This window comes from Danio rerio, chromosome 9 (genome assembly GCF_052040795.2).
Source record: "Danio rerio strain M-AB ecotype USA chromosome 9, GRCz13ab, whole genome shotgun sequence".
Taxonomy (NCBI): Eukaryota; Metazoa; Chordata; class Actinopteri; order Cypriniformes; family Danionidae; genus Danio; species Danio rerio.
The window spans coordinates 12,192,602-12,208,141 of NC_141029.1; the positions used below are offsets into that span (position 1 = coordinate 12,192,602).

The window sequence follows — 15,540 nt, forward strand, 5'->3', positions numbered from 1 at the left end:
GATAATTTAGCTTGTTTTAAGGAAAACCTCTTAATTTTGACTTACTTCTGACGGTGAAAACAAAACAATATTTTTATTTGCTCTAAAAAACATTTTGATATTTGGACTAGAGACAAGACAAATGACGTAAGAAATACTTTTTCTGCACACCGATTATTTAATTTCTGTGCCTGGATACTGTTGGACCCCCAAGAAAGCCATCAAATGCTATTCAAACTATCTCCTGTTTTTATACTGCAATATTTATTACAGAAAAATAAAATATCACAATATCAGATTTTTACAATACCGTGCAGCCCTAAACACGACTACAATTTCTGTTTTCTTTACTTTCCTAAATTTTAATTTCTTTTTCTGTTTTAAAATCCGTAAGTATTTGTATATGAAGCAGAGGGAATTAAAATGTAAAATAATAATAATATATATATATATATATATATATATATATATATATATATATATATATATATATATATATATATATATATATATATATATATATATATATAAAAATAAAAGTTTTTTTTTTTTTTAAATCACTGCTGGTACAATATGTTATACTATTCTGAAATAAATTATAAATGGTGACACCTGCTTTTTGTTTAGTTTTTTTTTTTTTTTTGTAAAACATATAGTGCCGTGTGACATATTTTCCAGAAAATATGATAACAGAAACAAATTAATAAACATCCAAAAAAAAAGTTTGTCCTTGATTAAAAAAAAATACCTTTACAAAGTCAGCACTGAAGCCTGCTTGACAGAATCCTTGCCCCTCAGGTGAGTTTGACTCTGAAGGAAATAAAAAAAGTGAGTTATTCATAAATCTACAACCGAAATAGAAATAGTTTTAAGGAAGTCTCAACTTTAAAAAAGGTAGGAAACTTTAAGGCAAATTTTAAACAAGGGGAAGAGTCTTAGCTATATGACAGCTTACTGCCACAACGACTGAGGAAAAATTTAGAAGCTCGAACATGCCTTTAAAACATGCGCGTGTTATACCACAAATCTCACTTAAGGCATTTCTGAGGAAGGTTATTAGACATGACCCAATAAGGACATGCCTGAGGTGTGATCAAGTACATACTAGAGCGGCAGGGTGAATATTCCACAATGTTATTGCCTTTCTTCAGGTAACATGTCCCGACAGGCTCTCTTTCTGAAAATCCATATGTGCTCCACTGGTAGAGAGGTGCACACGCCTTAAAAAAGAGAGAGACAAAAAGACAATGTGCAGATCTGTATGGGGATTTTAATCATGTTCTTTCTGTAAATCAGCTTTTGTTAAGCATCATTTCATACCCATTGCTCATATATTTTATCAGCAATTTTTCTGTGGATTTCACCAAATCAAATTTAAGACTTTTTAACCCTTTAACTGCCTGCTCTACCAAATGGTTGGCCATATTTCAACTGTTTTAAATAATGAGTGTAAAAGGCTTTTAAAGAATGGTTTACATTACACAGCATTTCTGGTTTACAAAAACAATCAAACAAACATAATCCTGTTGCACTACAACACTTGATTTTGGAAAGAAAACATGTTAAATGAGAATTTGAAATATTTTATGGCTTACTTCAAAAATTAAAGATGAATTAGTATTAAACATTATTTCATTTTGATTGCGTTTTTTTGAATAACTTGGCCTTACACCTTATATTCTCAGATTTTTTATGGTATATATTAATTTTGAGATTTTCACCATAAACTGACATACAACCCATTTAGGTACAGGTGGATAATTTAGAAATTATAGTATGTGTTAAAACTATGTAATTCAATAATATTTTTCTTGGTGGTGCAGTTAAAGGCTTAAGACCTTTTTTAGTCAATTATGAATGAAATTTAAGACCTATATCACAATGTTGGTCTCATTTGTAGTAACAATACAGCAAATTATATTTTGACAATTGAAGAACTAGTTAAACAACTACTACACCATGGAGTTAAAAAAAAAAAATATATATATATATATATATATATATATATATATATATATATATATATATATATATATATATATATATATATATATATATATATATATATATATAATGAGAATGGACTAGTGTTACATGTTAAGCAGTTTGAAATTATTAAAGACCTAAAACACAATATTTCAGTGAATTTAAGGCTTTAAGACATCCCAAATCTAATATGATCACTTATTCATTTATACATTTTAATTGAAATATAGTAGAGGAGAGAATTTTTTGTCTTCGCTGAACGATGTCAAATCACAATTTAACTATTGCCAATTTGAACTTTTTCCATACAGAAATTAAAAAAACAAAAAGCTGAAAAGAACTAGAAACTATACAGCAGCAAGTAATTAATTTAGACATTTATAGCCATTAACTTATAACAGCTGCATAAAAGCAAGCAAACCAATATATACAGTGTAAGTCAGAATTATTAGCCCCCCTGCTTTTTCCCCCCCCCCGATTTCTGTTTAACAGAAAGAATGTTTTTTTTTTTTTTTTTAAACACATTTCTAAACATAATATTTTTACTAACTCATTTCTAATATCTGGTTTGTTCTGTTGACTATCGAAAAAATATATATAGCTTAAACGGGCTAATAATATTGACCTTAAAATGGCTTTTGAAAAAAAAAATAATAATAAAATTAAAAAAAAAAAATATATATATATATATATATATATATATATATATATATATATATATATATATATATATATATATATATATATATATATATATTTATTTTTTATTCTAGCCAAAATGAAACAAATAAGACTTTCTCCAAAAGAAAAAATATTAATAATATTGACCTTAAAATGGCTTTTAAAAAAAAAATTTAAAATAAAATAAATAAATATATATATATATATATATATATATATATATATATATATATATATATATATATATATATATATATATATATATATTTTTTTTTTTTTTTTTTTTTTTAAATTCTAGCCAAAATGAAACAAATAAGACTTTCTCCAAAAGAAAAAATATTATCAGACATACTGTGAAAATTTCCATGCTGTTAAACATCATTTAGGATTTTTTTTTTTTTCATTCAACAACGAGCTAATAATTCTGACTCAACTGTAGGTAGTTAAAATATGAACTTTAAAACAAAATATCCATAAATTAGCAGTTATTCTTGTTTTTCTTTTTTTATGCTTTGAATTCCATTATTGGATCTTGATCTTTCCTTCAACAACTTTTAATTTGAAAAAGTGACTTTTATTGACATTTTTAATAGTACAAAGCGATATATTGTGTATATTGGTGAATTTTGCTACAAAAACCAGGTAATAAGCACCCAGTTCCTTTTACTATTATTTTACAGATGTATCTATTTATATTACAATTTCTTATACAATATTGTATTTCAAATACTAAAATGTCAATTAAAGTCTGCAGAGTTGAAATAGAGCAGAGATCAAGGTCCCATAATGCAATTCATAACTTTACAAAAACAGAAAACACTCGCAAATCACAAAATGCAGACGGCATACAGAAATACTACTATAAAATGGGTATTTTTACAGTGTATGTATAGTATATATGTGCGTGTACTTACTGGAAAATATAAAGCCATGTTTGATTTTATTAGGATATATAGAAAATGTCTTAATAAAAATATATATACTTTCCCCAATATAAAGAAGTGTCAATATTGCAGATGTTTTTATTCAGGTTGCATTTCTTTTTTTTCCACCCTATACATGCAGACTCACCAGAATTTGGTCCCCAGAGGAACGCACAGTGGCACCAAACCATTGATTTGACTTAAACTCCATTTGCTGTCCATTGGAATGCTTTCTGTCATCTGTGACGGGGAAAAAACAAGAGGAAGTGAGAACAGGGAACTGAAGCAGACAGAAATATAAGTTTGTCAGCAAATACTGATTCATCAACCTGTCATTGTATTCTTTCTAGTGTACTACACTGCTCTTCCACTCATTAAAAACCACATCCAAAGAGTGTGCCTCTAATTAAAGCAGATTTCAAAAGCTCTGACTTGACACAAGCATCAGAGTTTGATCAAAAAGAACAAAAAGATGAGCTGATATGAAGAGGATGGGAGATTGCAGCACATCACAAGAACCAACCATGCAGAGTTCAATCCAAGGTCATGAAAACTGACAGCTGAATCTATTCATGGTAAGCTAGAATCAAACATATAATCTTTCCTGCTGTTAACAAGCACAATGAACTTGAAACCTTGCAGAGACATTAATAAAAGTTATAGTTATAGGCCCAAAGTGAATATGACAATACTGAATTTCAATTTAAAAGGAACACTTCATGTTTTTTGAAAATAGGCTCTCATTTTACAACACCCCAACTGTTATTCAATTCAATTCATCTTTATTTCTAAAGCGCTTTTGTAGAATGTGTCAAAGCAGCTTAATATAGACGTTCTAGTAAACTGAAACTTTTTTGGTCCAGTTTTCAGAGTAGAAGTTCAGTTTAAAGGGCACCTATGGTGAAAAATCTACTTTTCAAGTTGTTTGGACAAACAGGTATAGTGTATAGACCGTCATATTGGGGTGATATAAACACACACAGTTCTTTTTTTTTTATTATTTAACAACATAAAAATGGTGGACCAATTGGAGCGGTTTTCAGACCGACCGCAACTTTATGTAGGAGAGTGCCCCCCACCCACCAATATTGATTGACAGCCTCGTGTCACGATCATATCCTCAGTTTCTTGTTGCACATCCACCATTTTCAGTGTTTCTGTTCACTTCATGTTTCTGCCGCGTCACTGAGTGTCTGGTGTGCCGTGTCGTGGCGCATTCGGTGCCTCAGTCAAAGTTAATTCAGTGTGTGTGATTATTAGTCTCGTTGTACAAGCTCAGCACTTGTACACCGTGACCATACAAAGACACAAATGATTTTGTACTCTCTGCTTGGTCTGTGTCTGGGTCGAACATGTATGGCTGAATGCTCATCCTAGCTTAGCTTAGCTTAGCTTCTCTCTCTGTCTGTCAGCCTGTCTGTTGCAAACACAAAGCGTGGGAGCTCTTGGCTCCGCCCCCTTGTTACGTTGGATGGGAAGCCGAAACTGTGAAGCAACACGCCCCTAAAACAGTAAACTGTGTAAACGCCCCCAACATGACACTTTTTAACACATTATAATAAAAACATCTGAACTGTGTGTTGAACTGAACCTAAACTGGCACACTCAGAATAACCATAAAATGAATATTAAATCATAAAAAAGTGGTAAACTATGTGCCCTTTAAATCATTGAATCGTATGAGACCATTAGCATCTCGACCAAAAAACAATTTAATAAATAAAAGTTGACAATTTTCTATCTAAAGCTTGACACTTCTGCTGCCACATCGTGTACCAAGACCACTGGAAAAGGAAGTTTCTATTTTCTAGGCTGATAAGGCTAGTAGGAGTTTCAATCCGATGTAATAATAAAGGAACTTTGTTGCCGTACCACGGTTGCAGCAGGCGCAATGATGTTAGCCAGAGCCTGAAAATAGTCCCCAGCAATGCAACATAATAGATGAACAAACTGCCATTTTTAACTATTATTGTCACCTTTTGGACTATTATGAACTCGGAATGACAGAACTACTTTCTAACAAGAGGTTACACGTGCTGCTGAAGATTAAAGACACAGATGAGAGGTTTGCACTCACTGTGGGCTAAATTTTGTGTTGTTTTTAAACCTAAATAAGGACTAAATGTATGCTGTGTGTAGTTTTTCTGTAATTGGTAATATATCGGAGACTGTAAGAGTCTGTATGTGTTCATGTATGTTGCATTTATTTATTTATTTTTTATAATTGCAGACGTTACAGTAGGCTATTTCGCACTGTCATTGATCTGCAGGTATATTCAAATCCTGTTCATAGAAAGGTTAGTAATAAACATTTATACAGAAGTATTTATGTGTATGAAGCAACTGTTTTGTGAGCAGTGCTTCTCATATGAAATGTGAACGACCCGTACAGCTGTACTGTAGACATTTTCTCGAGTGAAAATGACGTTGACTGAAATTTTTTGTCATACCACTCCCACCAAAAGAGCACCATTGGTACCCTTTTAGCAGTGGAAACACAAGCCTGAAATAGGTGACCCGTACCACACTGTACCACTCAGTGGAAATGGGCCATAATATTTCCTAACTATATTTCTGCCAGATCAGAAGATCGTCTTATGGATTAAAAATGTCAAAACTTAACTGCCTGACTCTAGGGGTCTTGCAAAATGAGCTCATTTGCTAAAAAAAGTGGAGTGTTCTTTAAATAAAGTGTTGCATAGAGGGGAACTAAAATATGTTTGGAAACACTTAACAATGTTCTGAATAAACCTGTATATGTTTTCCTCAACCACATGTCATTTTAAGCTGTAATAAAAATATGCATATGTATAAGCAAGCAGAATTCTGTGAAAATAATAATACTTCAGTCCCAAAGTCTACACTGCAATTCTGACATTTTTCTGTGCTAATTTTGAGCGAAATGTGTGTGAATTTATTTATGGAAACATTTTAAATATACACGTTTAATCTTTTTGTTAACTGAGATAATAGTGAGAAATTCAGGTCCTGAAAAGCCACAGCTCCACATGGTTTTGATCCAACCTTGTTAAAAACTCGCCAGCTTGTATCTTCCTACCCACTCAGACCTTGACTAGCTTGTTATGGCTTGTCTGGAGCTAAACTAAGCAAGACTGCACCTCTCAAGAACCAGAGCTGATCACTAATGATTCTGGAGTTTGAATTTGTTTTTAGACTGTGTTTTCATTTTGATTATAAAATTATATTAATTAATTTAATTGTATATTGTCTACATGATTAATGATCATGTATGATTAATGATGTCTTAATGATTTTTTATTATTATTTTTTTTTTTTAAGTTTTAATTTAAAATAAAGGTATTCCATAAGCACTTCCTTGGCTAAATAACTTTTTTTTTTTTTGTATTTAAATTATTTTTGTGGGTAACACTTTATTTTGATGGTCCATTTGAGTATAAGTAGTCAGTCTGATTCATATCTGTTGACGCTGCTCCTTTAACAGACATTTAACTCACTATAGGAAACTTTGCAAATAAATGCACACTTAGTTGACTTAGTGTGACCATTTTGTGTTACGATTTTAGTTTCATTTAACTAGTACACACAAGCCTGATGACTGAAGTAAATCATCTAACATACTGTTTAATGTGTACATGGAAAATTCACTGCCGAAATTGAAGACCAATTAAATATTTAAGCATCAAATTACTACTACTATGTTCTGTAATTTGAACTAAAAACACAGACGACATGTGTTACATACTTTTAATATCAGGAAGGATGTACAAAACATGCTATTGCAGTGTTGTCAAGTTCACTTATCCTTTTATAGCACTAAACTGTAAAAACAATCTGCAATTTTACGGTTTATTTCCGGCAGCTGGGGTGACGGATTCAAAATTATCGATTGTTTTTACAGTGTAGGTTTACAGCAGTAGGTTGATACTTTAAAAAATAATCCCAAAATAAAGTATTTGGAATTATTTAGGTTTATAATGGGCATGTTATTGTTTTACTGCATTTTCTGGCAAGATCTGGCAACATTAATTAAAAAGTTTGAATCAAGAACTTATTCTTTAGTTCTATGCTTGATTTAGGATTCAAAAGGAACAAAAATATTTTGCAATGTTGATTTGTTCAATTCTAACTCTACACTTTTTTTCTTGAGCGTTTTCTTGCTATTGCCTTGATCCTCCACATACACACTCAGCCAAGAAGATACTCCCTCCCAGTGGCCTTGGTTCATCTAAGCCACAGTCTCAGCCTCAGGAAACCCAGCTGTTCATCTGTCTGTGCTACTGAGTTGGGAATTTCCAAATGTAGCTCCTGGTCAACTCAGTCATGCAAGCTGGTCAACAAAACCCAGGATTTACTAGAATTAAACTCTTAATTACTGTGAAGCAACACAAAAGGGAGTTGGCGGTATACAGGAGCCCACTTGAAACACAGTTGTGTAAGAATGCTGTATTAGTTCAGCGTGAGTGTGGTTCTATACTGTTATCTGCCTCAAGCCCCTGACATTTCTGTTTAATCGTCTAATCTACACTCGGCTTGCTCCTCAATAATAAAGCAGGTCATCCAGCATGTAGAACGTTACTGTAAAGGCACGTCCTTCTCTGTGAAAACATGTCAGGATCACAGTTATGCTTTGGGAGTTACTCAACAAAGGAATGTTTAAGCTTCTTTCCTGCCACAGTGATGGTTAAGTTACAAATATTTTATAAATCACTACCGCATTAAGAGCAGATTAAAAATAAAAATAAAAATACAAGGGGGAACAAAAAGAAATCAGTGGAAAATAAAAAGATATTACGTATGTAAATTGAGTACTTTTATCTTCAAGTTAGTTTGGTATTTAATATAAATAAGCATACCGATTCATTGATTTACCCAAGTTAATTTGCCATTAAAATGTTGTCATTAATGAAATAGGTTTAATATAACAGATTATGGTTGCACAGTTTACCGGTGGAAGTATCTCGATAGTATGGCTCTAAAATACTGGTGGTGCCACTGTACTTTGTAAACGGAAGTATCGTCATTAATGATCTATCTACAATACATAATGCTGCATGTGGGAAAGTCGCTAAAATGCTCACACGTTTGTGCAACAATAGACCATTTTATTTAATTAGTCTTTTTTTGAATACCTTTTAAGGTTGCAAAACTGTGTAGAATTCACACCTTTAGCCTATTGCACATTTTCTGACGCTTCAGTTCGAACGCACATCTATATCAGTTCATTTCTGTTCCTGTTAATATGATTTAGTAGCTACACAAACCACAACGATCACTTAAATAAAAAGATACTGATAACACAAAAAAAACACTTTTGACCACTTTTTTTGACCACTTTATTAATCCTAATTTTATTGGAAAAATGCTTTTTTTTGTAACGAATTTCATTCTGTATAATTTGTATCTTTATTTTAATGATTTTTTTGTTGGTCAGATATCTACAAAATAAACAAAAAGAACTAATGCATTTTAGGTGAAGCAATGTGTAAATACTTTTTTTCAATAATAAGGGAATTCTAAATTCAAATCAAGTTGGCCTATTATAAGAAAAATAAAGCATTTCTGACAACTTTCTTTATTTCACAGATTTGAGTTACAGTATCTCAATACTACTTGGTATCATGATACTTTAGCTGGTATAGTATCGTAACGTGAATTAATGCTATCGTGACAACCCTATTACAGATAAACAAACAAGCAAATAAAATGCCCAAACATTAACCAAATTCTAATTGGTTTGGCATTTTAAAACAAACAAACAAACAAATAATATTTGCAAAAGATAATTTGGCATTTGGGTCTAATTTAATTTGATCTGTATGGATAGAAAAACATACAGATAAATAAATAAAATAAAATTATTTACTAAACATAAATTGTAATTTATTTATTTATTTTTTTTATGCCATTTGGTTTGGTACGTAAAAGGTGCATTAATAAATGCGTTCATTTCCCTAAGTCAATTCATCAAAAATCAAATAGGAATTAGCCTGATGTTAAATATAACTAAATAAACACAAATAATTATTAAATAATTACTCATTAAAACATTTTTGTTGTGTGGGTGAGGTGAGAAAATCAAGTGGAGGGCAAGTAAACAATGTCAAAATGATCATTTTTGGGTGAACTACCCCTTTAATTGCGGAAGGACAGTTGTTGGTGAGAACTCCAAACACACTGAGATAATCCAAATGAAGACCTTTTTGTTTGTCTGATAGATTCTCTTGAAGCAATCCAGCTTGGCTGGCAGGGTAAATCCGGCCAGACTAGTCCACTATAACCACTTCTGAATGCCAATGAGATCTGGCACAAAAACACTAGCGCATACATTTACATCTTCGCAATTTAGGGCTGAACAAAGTCCTGTAAGTCTGAAGACTGTTTGTGTAGATTAAGCAATCTTGTTAGTAGGCCAGCGCATTAACTTTATGAATGAAACCCCCCTTGTCTGTCGCAGGTCATTGCCAAGCATCTGAATCAAAACACTCCGCAACAACAATCGCATAATCCTGGACGAGCCTTGAAACCATTCCAGTCTCCCTCTCCTGTTATTTTCCCTCCACCTATTGAAAATATTTAGAGCAAAGCTGATACATGACCCAATAAATCATTAAAAGGCTGCAGGCAACTCAAAAGGTCCTATAATAAACCTCACTAGCATGCAACGTGAATCAATATACAGGAAAAGCTTTAAATAACAGCCGGATTGGAGCAAGGATTACACTGTGATGTCTGAAAATAAAAGGCTGCATCTTACCGGTGCTGTCAAACTGAATCTGTGTGCATGTGCCGCTTTTTTGCCAGGGACAGCTGAAGACAGCCCCCCTCTCTGTGACTGCAGAGGGGGTTTGATCAGATGTGTTTGCCCTTGGTGCACCGACCAATATGTTTAATCTGTAATCAAAGAAATACACGAGTTTTTAATGCATATACTAAAACCATACAGGTCAAAGACTCATTTCATTTTGATGTCTCCATCATTACTTTCACAAAAGTGACATACACCAAAGGCATATTAAACGAATGTCAAGTGGCTGTATTTTGTAAAATAACATGGGTGTGCTGATGTGCCATTGACATTTAGCATAACCGATATATTTATGGAAAAATTATTTATTCTAATTCTGATATGTGCTTATTAAAATTCTAAAGAAAGGATCAAAATACATTTTATTAGATTTTAAATTATTATAAATTAATAAAACTAATAGTCATTTGAAAGATAACGGCAAAGTATAAATGCTTAAATTTACAATTAATTAGCATCTTTGCACGAATGCAGCAACAATGTTTTTTCTAGAACATAATAAGAGCAGAACACATTCTAATGAATGTAGGAAACAAACAAATAAATAAGAATAATACTTTTATGATGCTTGAAAACCCCTTTTGTCTCTGACCCATATAAAACCTGGAATAGGAAAAAAATCTGATCTGTTAATTATTTTATATTTTTCTTAATTGTGTTATATTTTAAAGGTTTCAGAATACATTTTATGAATAATATTAATATTATTTATAATTTTTAGATTGCAAATTATATAGGCAACACAACATTACACTTAATTAAAACAATTTTGTATTTATCAGCAGTAATTGCTTGCATGGTAAATTTAAAAGTATTTTAAATTAGAAAACACAAACAATACACAAATTTACAGTTGAAGTCAGAATTATTAGCCCCCCTAAATTATTAGCCAACCTGTTTATATTTTTACCCAATTTCTGTTTAACTAAGAGATTTTTTCAACACATTTTTAAACATAATAGTTTTAATAACTCAACTCTTATAACGGATTTATTTGATCTTTGCCATGATGACAGTAAATAATATTTACTAGATATTTTTCAAGATTAACCGGATTAATTAGGCAGGTTAGAAAAATAATAATCAAAAAAGGCTAATAATTCTGACTTCATATACAGTTAAATTTAGAATTATTAGCTCCCATTTGAATCTTTTTTTCTTTTTTTTTAAATTTCCAAATAATGTTTAACAGAGCAAGAAAATTTTCACAGTATGTCTGATAATATTTTTTTTTTCTTCTGGAGAAAGTCTTAATTGTTTTATTTCGACTAGAATAAAAGCCGTTTTTAATTTTTTAAGGTCAAAACTATTAGCCCTTAAATTATATACCCCTTAAGATATATATTTTTCGATAGTCTACAGAACAAACTATCATAATACAACAACTTGCCTAATTACACTATCCTGCCTAGTTAACCTAATTAACCTAGTTAAGCATTTAAATGTCACTTTAAGCTGTATAGAAGTGTCTTGAAAAATATCTAGTCAAATATTATTTACTGTCATCATGGCAAAGATAAAATAAATCAGTTATTAGAAAAGAGTTATTAAAACTAAAAAAATCAAAAAAAAAAATCAAGAGAAACAATAAATTACATAAAATGTTGAAATTTTGTAGCTTGTAATTTGCGATACTTTGCATGAATTTAAATGTATTATCTTTCCATTTATAAAGATTTCTGTAAACTTAAATATTATTTTAATAAATGTATACGTTTAATAAATCTGTTTTGTTCAAATGCACCAATATATATTGCCCATATTCACTGAGAAATTGATAAAAATATTCATTTTCAACGGAAGGTTTAACATTTAACTAAATTAATACATACAAACACAAGCATACATGACAAACAAACATGCTATGGCTGAAACATAAAAAAAACACAAAACCATGTACTCATCTAACAATAGAAAGTTTTTCTTTTTCCTTTTTTTTTTACCTTATTAAATTTGTCGAATCACTTTCTTTCAGAATATTCGAACAACTTAGGCTAAATAAACCAGACCGTTAATTCACTAACTTAGTACACAAGTACAGCTTCATCTACTCACTGGCTGTTATCAGGGTTGAAGAAAGCCACCGAAAATCCAAAGTAACTTCCCGGAGGTCCAGAGAAAACTGTGGGTTTGCTGATGTCAAGATTAAAAGCAGGCGCTCGTTTGGTGGTGAAAAGAGCCACCAGAGCCCAAAGCCAATAGCGGACGAAGTGTTTGCCCATGTTTTGAGTCTCTGTGGTGTGTGAGAGTAGATGGAGATCGCGCTGTTTGTGGGTGGATGATCTGAATCAGCAGCACATCTGATCGCCGCTGATTCCGCACTCCATAATAACACAAGCAACCGCGACAGACCAGCTGAAGTGCTCGTTACATTATTACAGACGCGCCGCAGGAGTAAAGCTCATCCGTTTACAGTGCGTCCCGTAAAAATGGAAGTAAAAGTATAAAGTAGGACAGCAGGACTGATGTGGACCAGCTCGACTGAGCCGCGGGATGTCCCACTGTACAGGAAGTGAAAATAAACCAGCCGACTGGAACGTCACCATGACGTCACGAGACACTTCCGAGACTTTCATTAGCGGGCAGTCCCCTGTGTGACTTAAATGGGCAAGAGTGAACTAGTAAACATGTTAAAATATCTTACAGTATTCGTAACTCCGGGCAAGATGAATTCGTAGCTTTAATAAGTGTTGTGGTATGTGTGGAACTCGTGAAATAGCGCCACCATGTGTTATAAACTATACGAATGTACGGTTTTACCTGCATACAGCAGGTACTGCGATTTTTTTATAAAGATTTTATTTCATTGTAATAAATTATGATTATAATGTATTTGTTTGAGGGACCCCAATCCTAAATAGCCTGTAACATAACTTAAAAGTCTAATGATTTATAATGTTAATGAACAGTCTGAATGATATACAAATATCATTAGGAAAATGTTGCTTATATTAAGTTAGGCTACATTATTTAATTGTATCTACAAAGTACTTTATTTATAGATTATTTACACATGTACTTTATTGAATTCATTCTTTTATTTTTATTTTTTTTTCGGCTTAAGTCCCTTTATTAATCTGGGGTCGCAACAGAGGAATGGACCGACAACTAATCCAGCAGATGTTTTACGCAGCGGATGCCCTTCCAGCCGCAACCCAACACTGGGAAACATCCATAAACACTCATTCACACACATACACTACGCACATTTTTAGTTTACCCAATTCACATGTACCGCATGTCTTTGGACTTGTGGGAGAAACCGGAACACCCAGAGGAAACCCACGCCAACACGGGGAAAACATGCAAACTCCACAAAGAAATGGCAACTGACCCGGCCAAGGCTCGAACCAGTGACCTTCTTGCTGAGACGACTGTGCTACCCACTTTATCATTCATTCATTTCTTTTCTTTTCAGCTTAGTCCCTTTATTACTCTAGGGTTGCCGCAACGGAATGAACCACCAACTTATCCAGCATCTGTTTTAAGTAGCGGAGGCCATTCCAGCTGCAACCCATCTCTGGGAAACATTTATACACTACAGAAAATTTAGCCTACCCAATTCACCTGTACTGCATGTCTTCGGACTTGTGAGGGAAATTGGAGGAAACCCATGCGAACACAGGAAGAACATGCAAACTTCACACAGAAACGCCAACTAACCCAGCTGAGGCTCGAACCAGCGACCTTCTTGCTGTGAGATGACAGCACCACCTACTGCGCCACTGCGTCAACCATGGCATTTTAGATATTATTAATGTTTAAAATGTTTTTGTCAGCGTATTTAAATCTTTATTCATACAATTTTAATTAATTATTTTCCTTAAGCTTAGTCCTTTATTGATCAGTGATTGCCACAGCGGAATGAACCGGCAACTATTCCAGCATTTGATTTACGCAGTGGATGCCCTTCCAGCTGCATCCCAGTAGCATAGGAAACAAAATCTAAATGATTTATTAGCTATTTTAATATATTTACATTTTCTTTTTCTTTTTTTCGTATACACTTGGGGACAAAACAAAAACATTTTTGTAAAATCTGTCAGCTGTTTTTTATTTTTGTTTATCTGTACTCAAAGTCCTTGAGCCGCACTTTAATCAAACTGTTCTAGATAACTGGCAATCACAAACGACTTGTGTGTTTGTGTGAATTTTATTCATATATGGACTTGTCCGTGATTCATGACTTTAACGGCAGTGAAGTAGTTCTGTAAGAATGCAGTTTGTAAATCCCCCAGGGATCCTACATAGATTCTGCACGAAGAGCAAACACTGGCTGAATTTTATGTCTGGCTGGCTTGACTTAAAAGTGAAGATATGGTCCTATTTTCAACTATACTGTATATGTAGGCAGGGAAAGTGCTTTATGCAGTATCAATGAGTAAACAACTTGCATTTCCTGAGGAAATGAAAGGCACCAGTTGCAAATTGGAACACAAACGACATTCTCACTCCCTGCAGAACAAAGTCACTTTTGTTTTAGAGCTGACCGGTCATGCGAGTGGTCAAAGGGGCTTTTGGGACCATGTGACACATGGCAGAGTGGCAGAAAAATTCTGTTTGCTTGTAGAGGACCAAACAAACACACTGACAAACTCTTGTAAACTTATATAAATTAATATTCTTCACCATCAATGGTATTCTGACTTTCTAATAATTAAAGGAAAACGAAATTAGGGAAAGTACATAAATTAAATATGTGTTTGTTGCTGTAATAGTATTTAATTAAATAATTAAATTAAGTAATTAAATAATATAAGCTAAATTGTCCACAGTGTATGTGTGTATGTCCTGGTCCTCCAGGTCAACCCACCTCATAAAAACTAGTTGTTACGAAACACAAATATATGGTGTGGCTAAAGATCAACTTCGATATAAATGGCCTTAAGAGTTAGAGTAATTAAATAATATTGATAAAAGCTCTGTTTACTGTGATGTCTGTATATTAAAATTTTTGCAAAAAATAAAAATAAAACAATAATTTAAAGGCATAGTTTAATCAAATATACAATAAAACCAGTAATTTTGGCTTATAAATAAATATTTAAACAACCTTAATCTATCTATTTCGATATATATATGAAATCTATTCCCGTGCTGCCAAAGCTGCATTTTCAGCATCATTAATCCAGTCCTCAGTGTCACTATCCTTTTTCTGAAATAATTCTAATATACCAATATACT

General features: G+C 32.6%; 1 protein-coding gene across 2 annotated transcripts in view; it reads right to left on the reverse strand.

Annotated features, from left to right (window-relative positions):
• itgav (integrin, alpha V) overlaps nt 1-12,870 on the reverse strand; it is a 59,190-nt gene extending 46,320 nt beyond the window's left edge. Inside the window, exons 1-5 of one of the 2 annotated variants that reach the window (XM_087265839.1) lie at nt 12,412-12,870; nt 10,306-10,442; nt 3,718-3,809; nt 1,085-1,199; nt 728-789 (exon numbers count right to left, since the gene is read on the reverse strand). In XM_087265839.1, coding sequence (XP_087121965.1) covers nt 728-789; nt 1,085-1,199; nt 3,718-3,809; nt 10,306-10,442; nt 12,412-12,578 — 573 coding nt within the window. In that variant the 5' untranslated portion in view covers nt 12,579-12,870. 2 annotated transcript variants of the gene reach the window in all.
• Between the last annotated feature and the right edge of the window lie 2,670 nt (nt 12,871-15,540).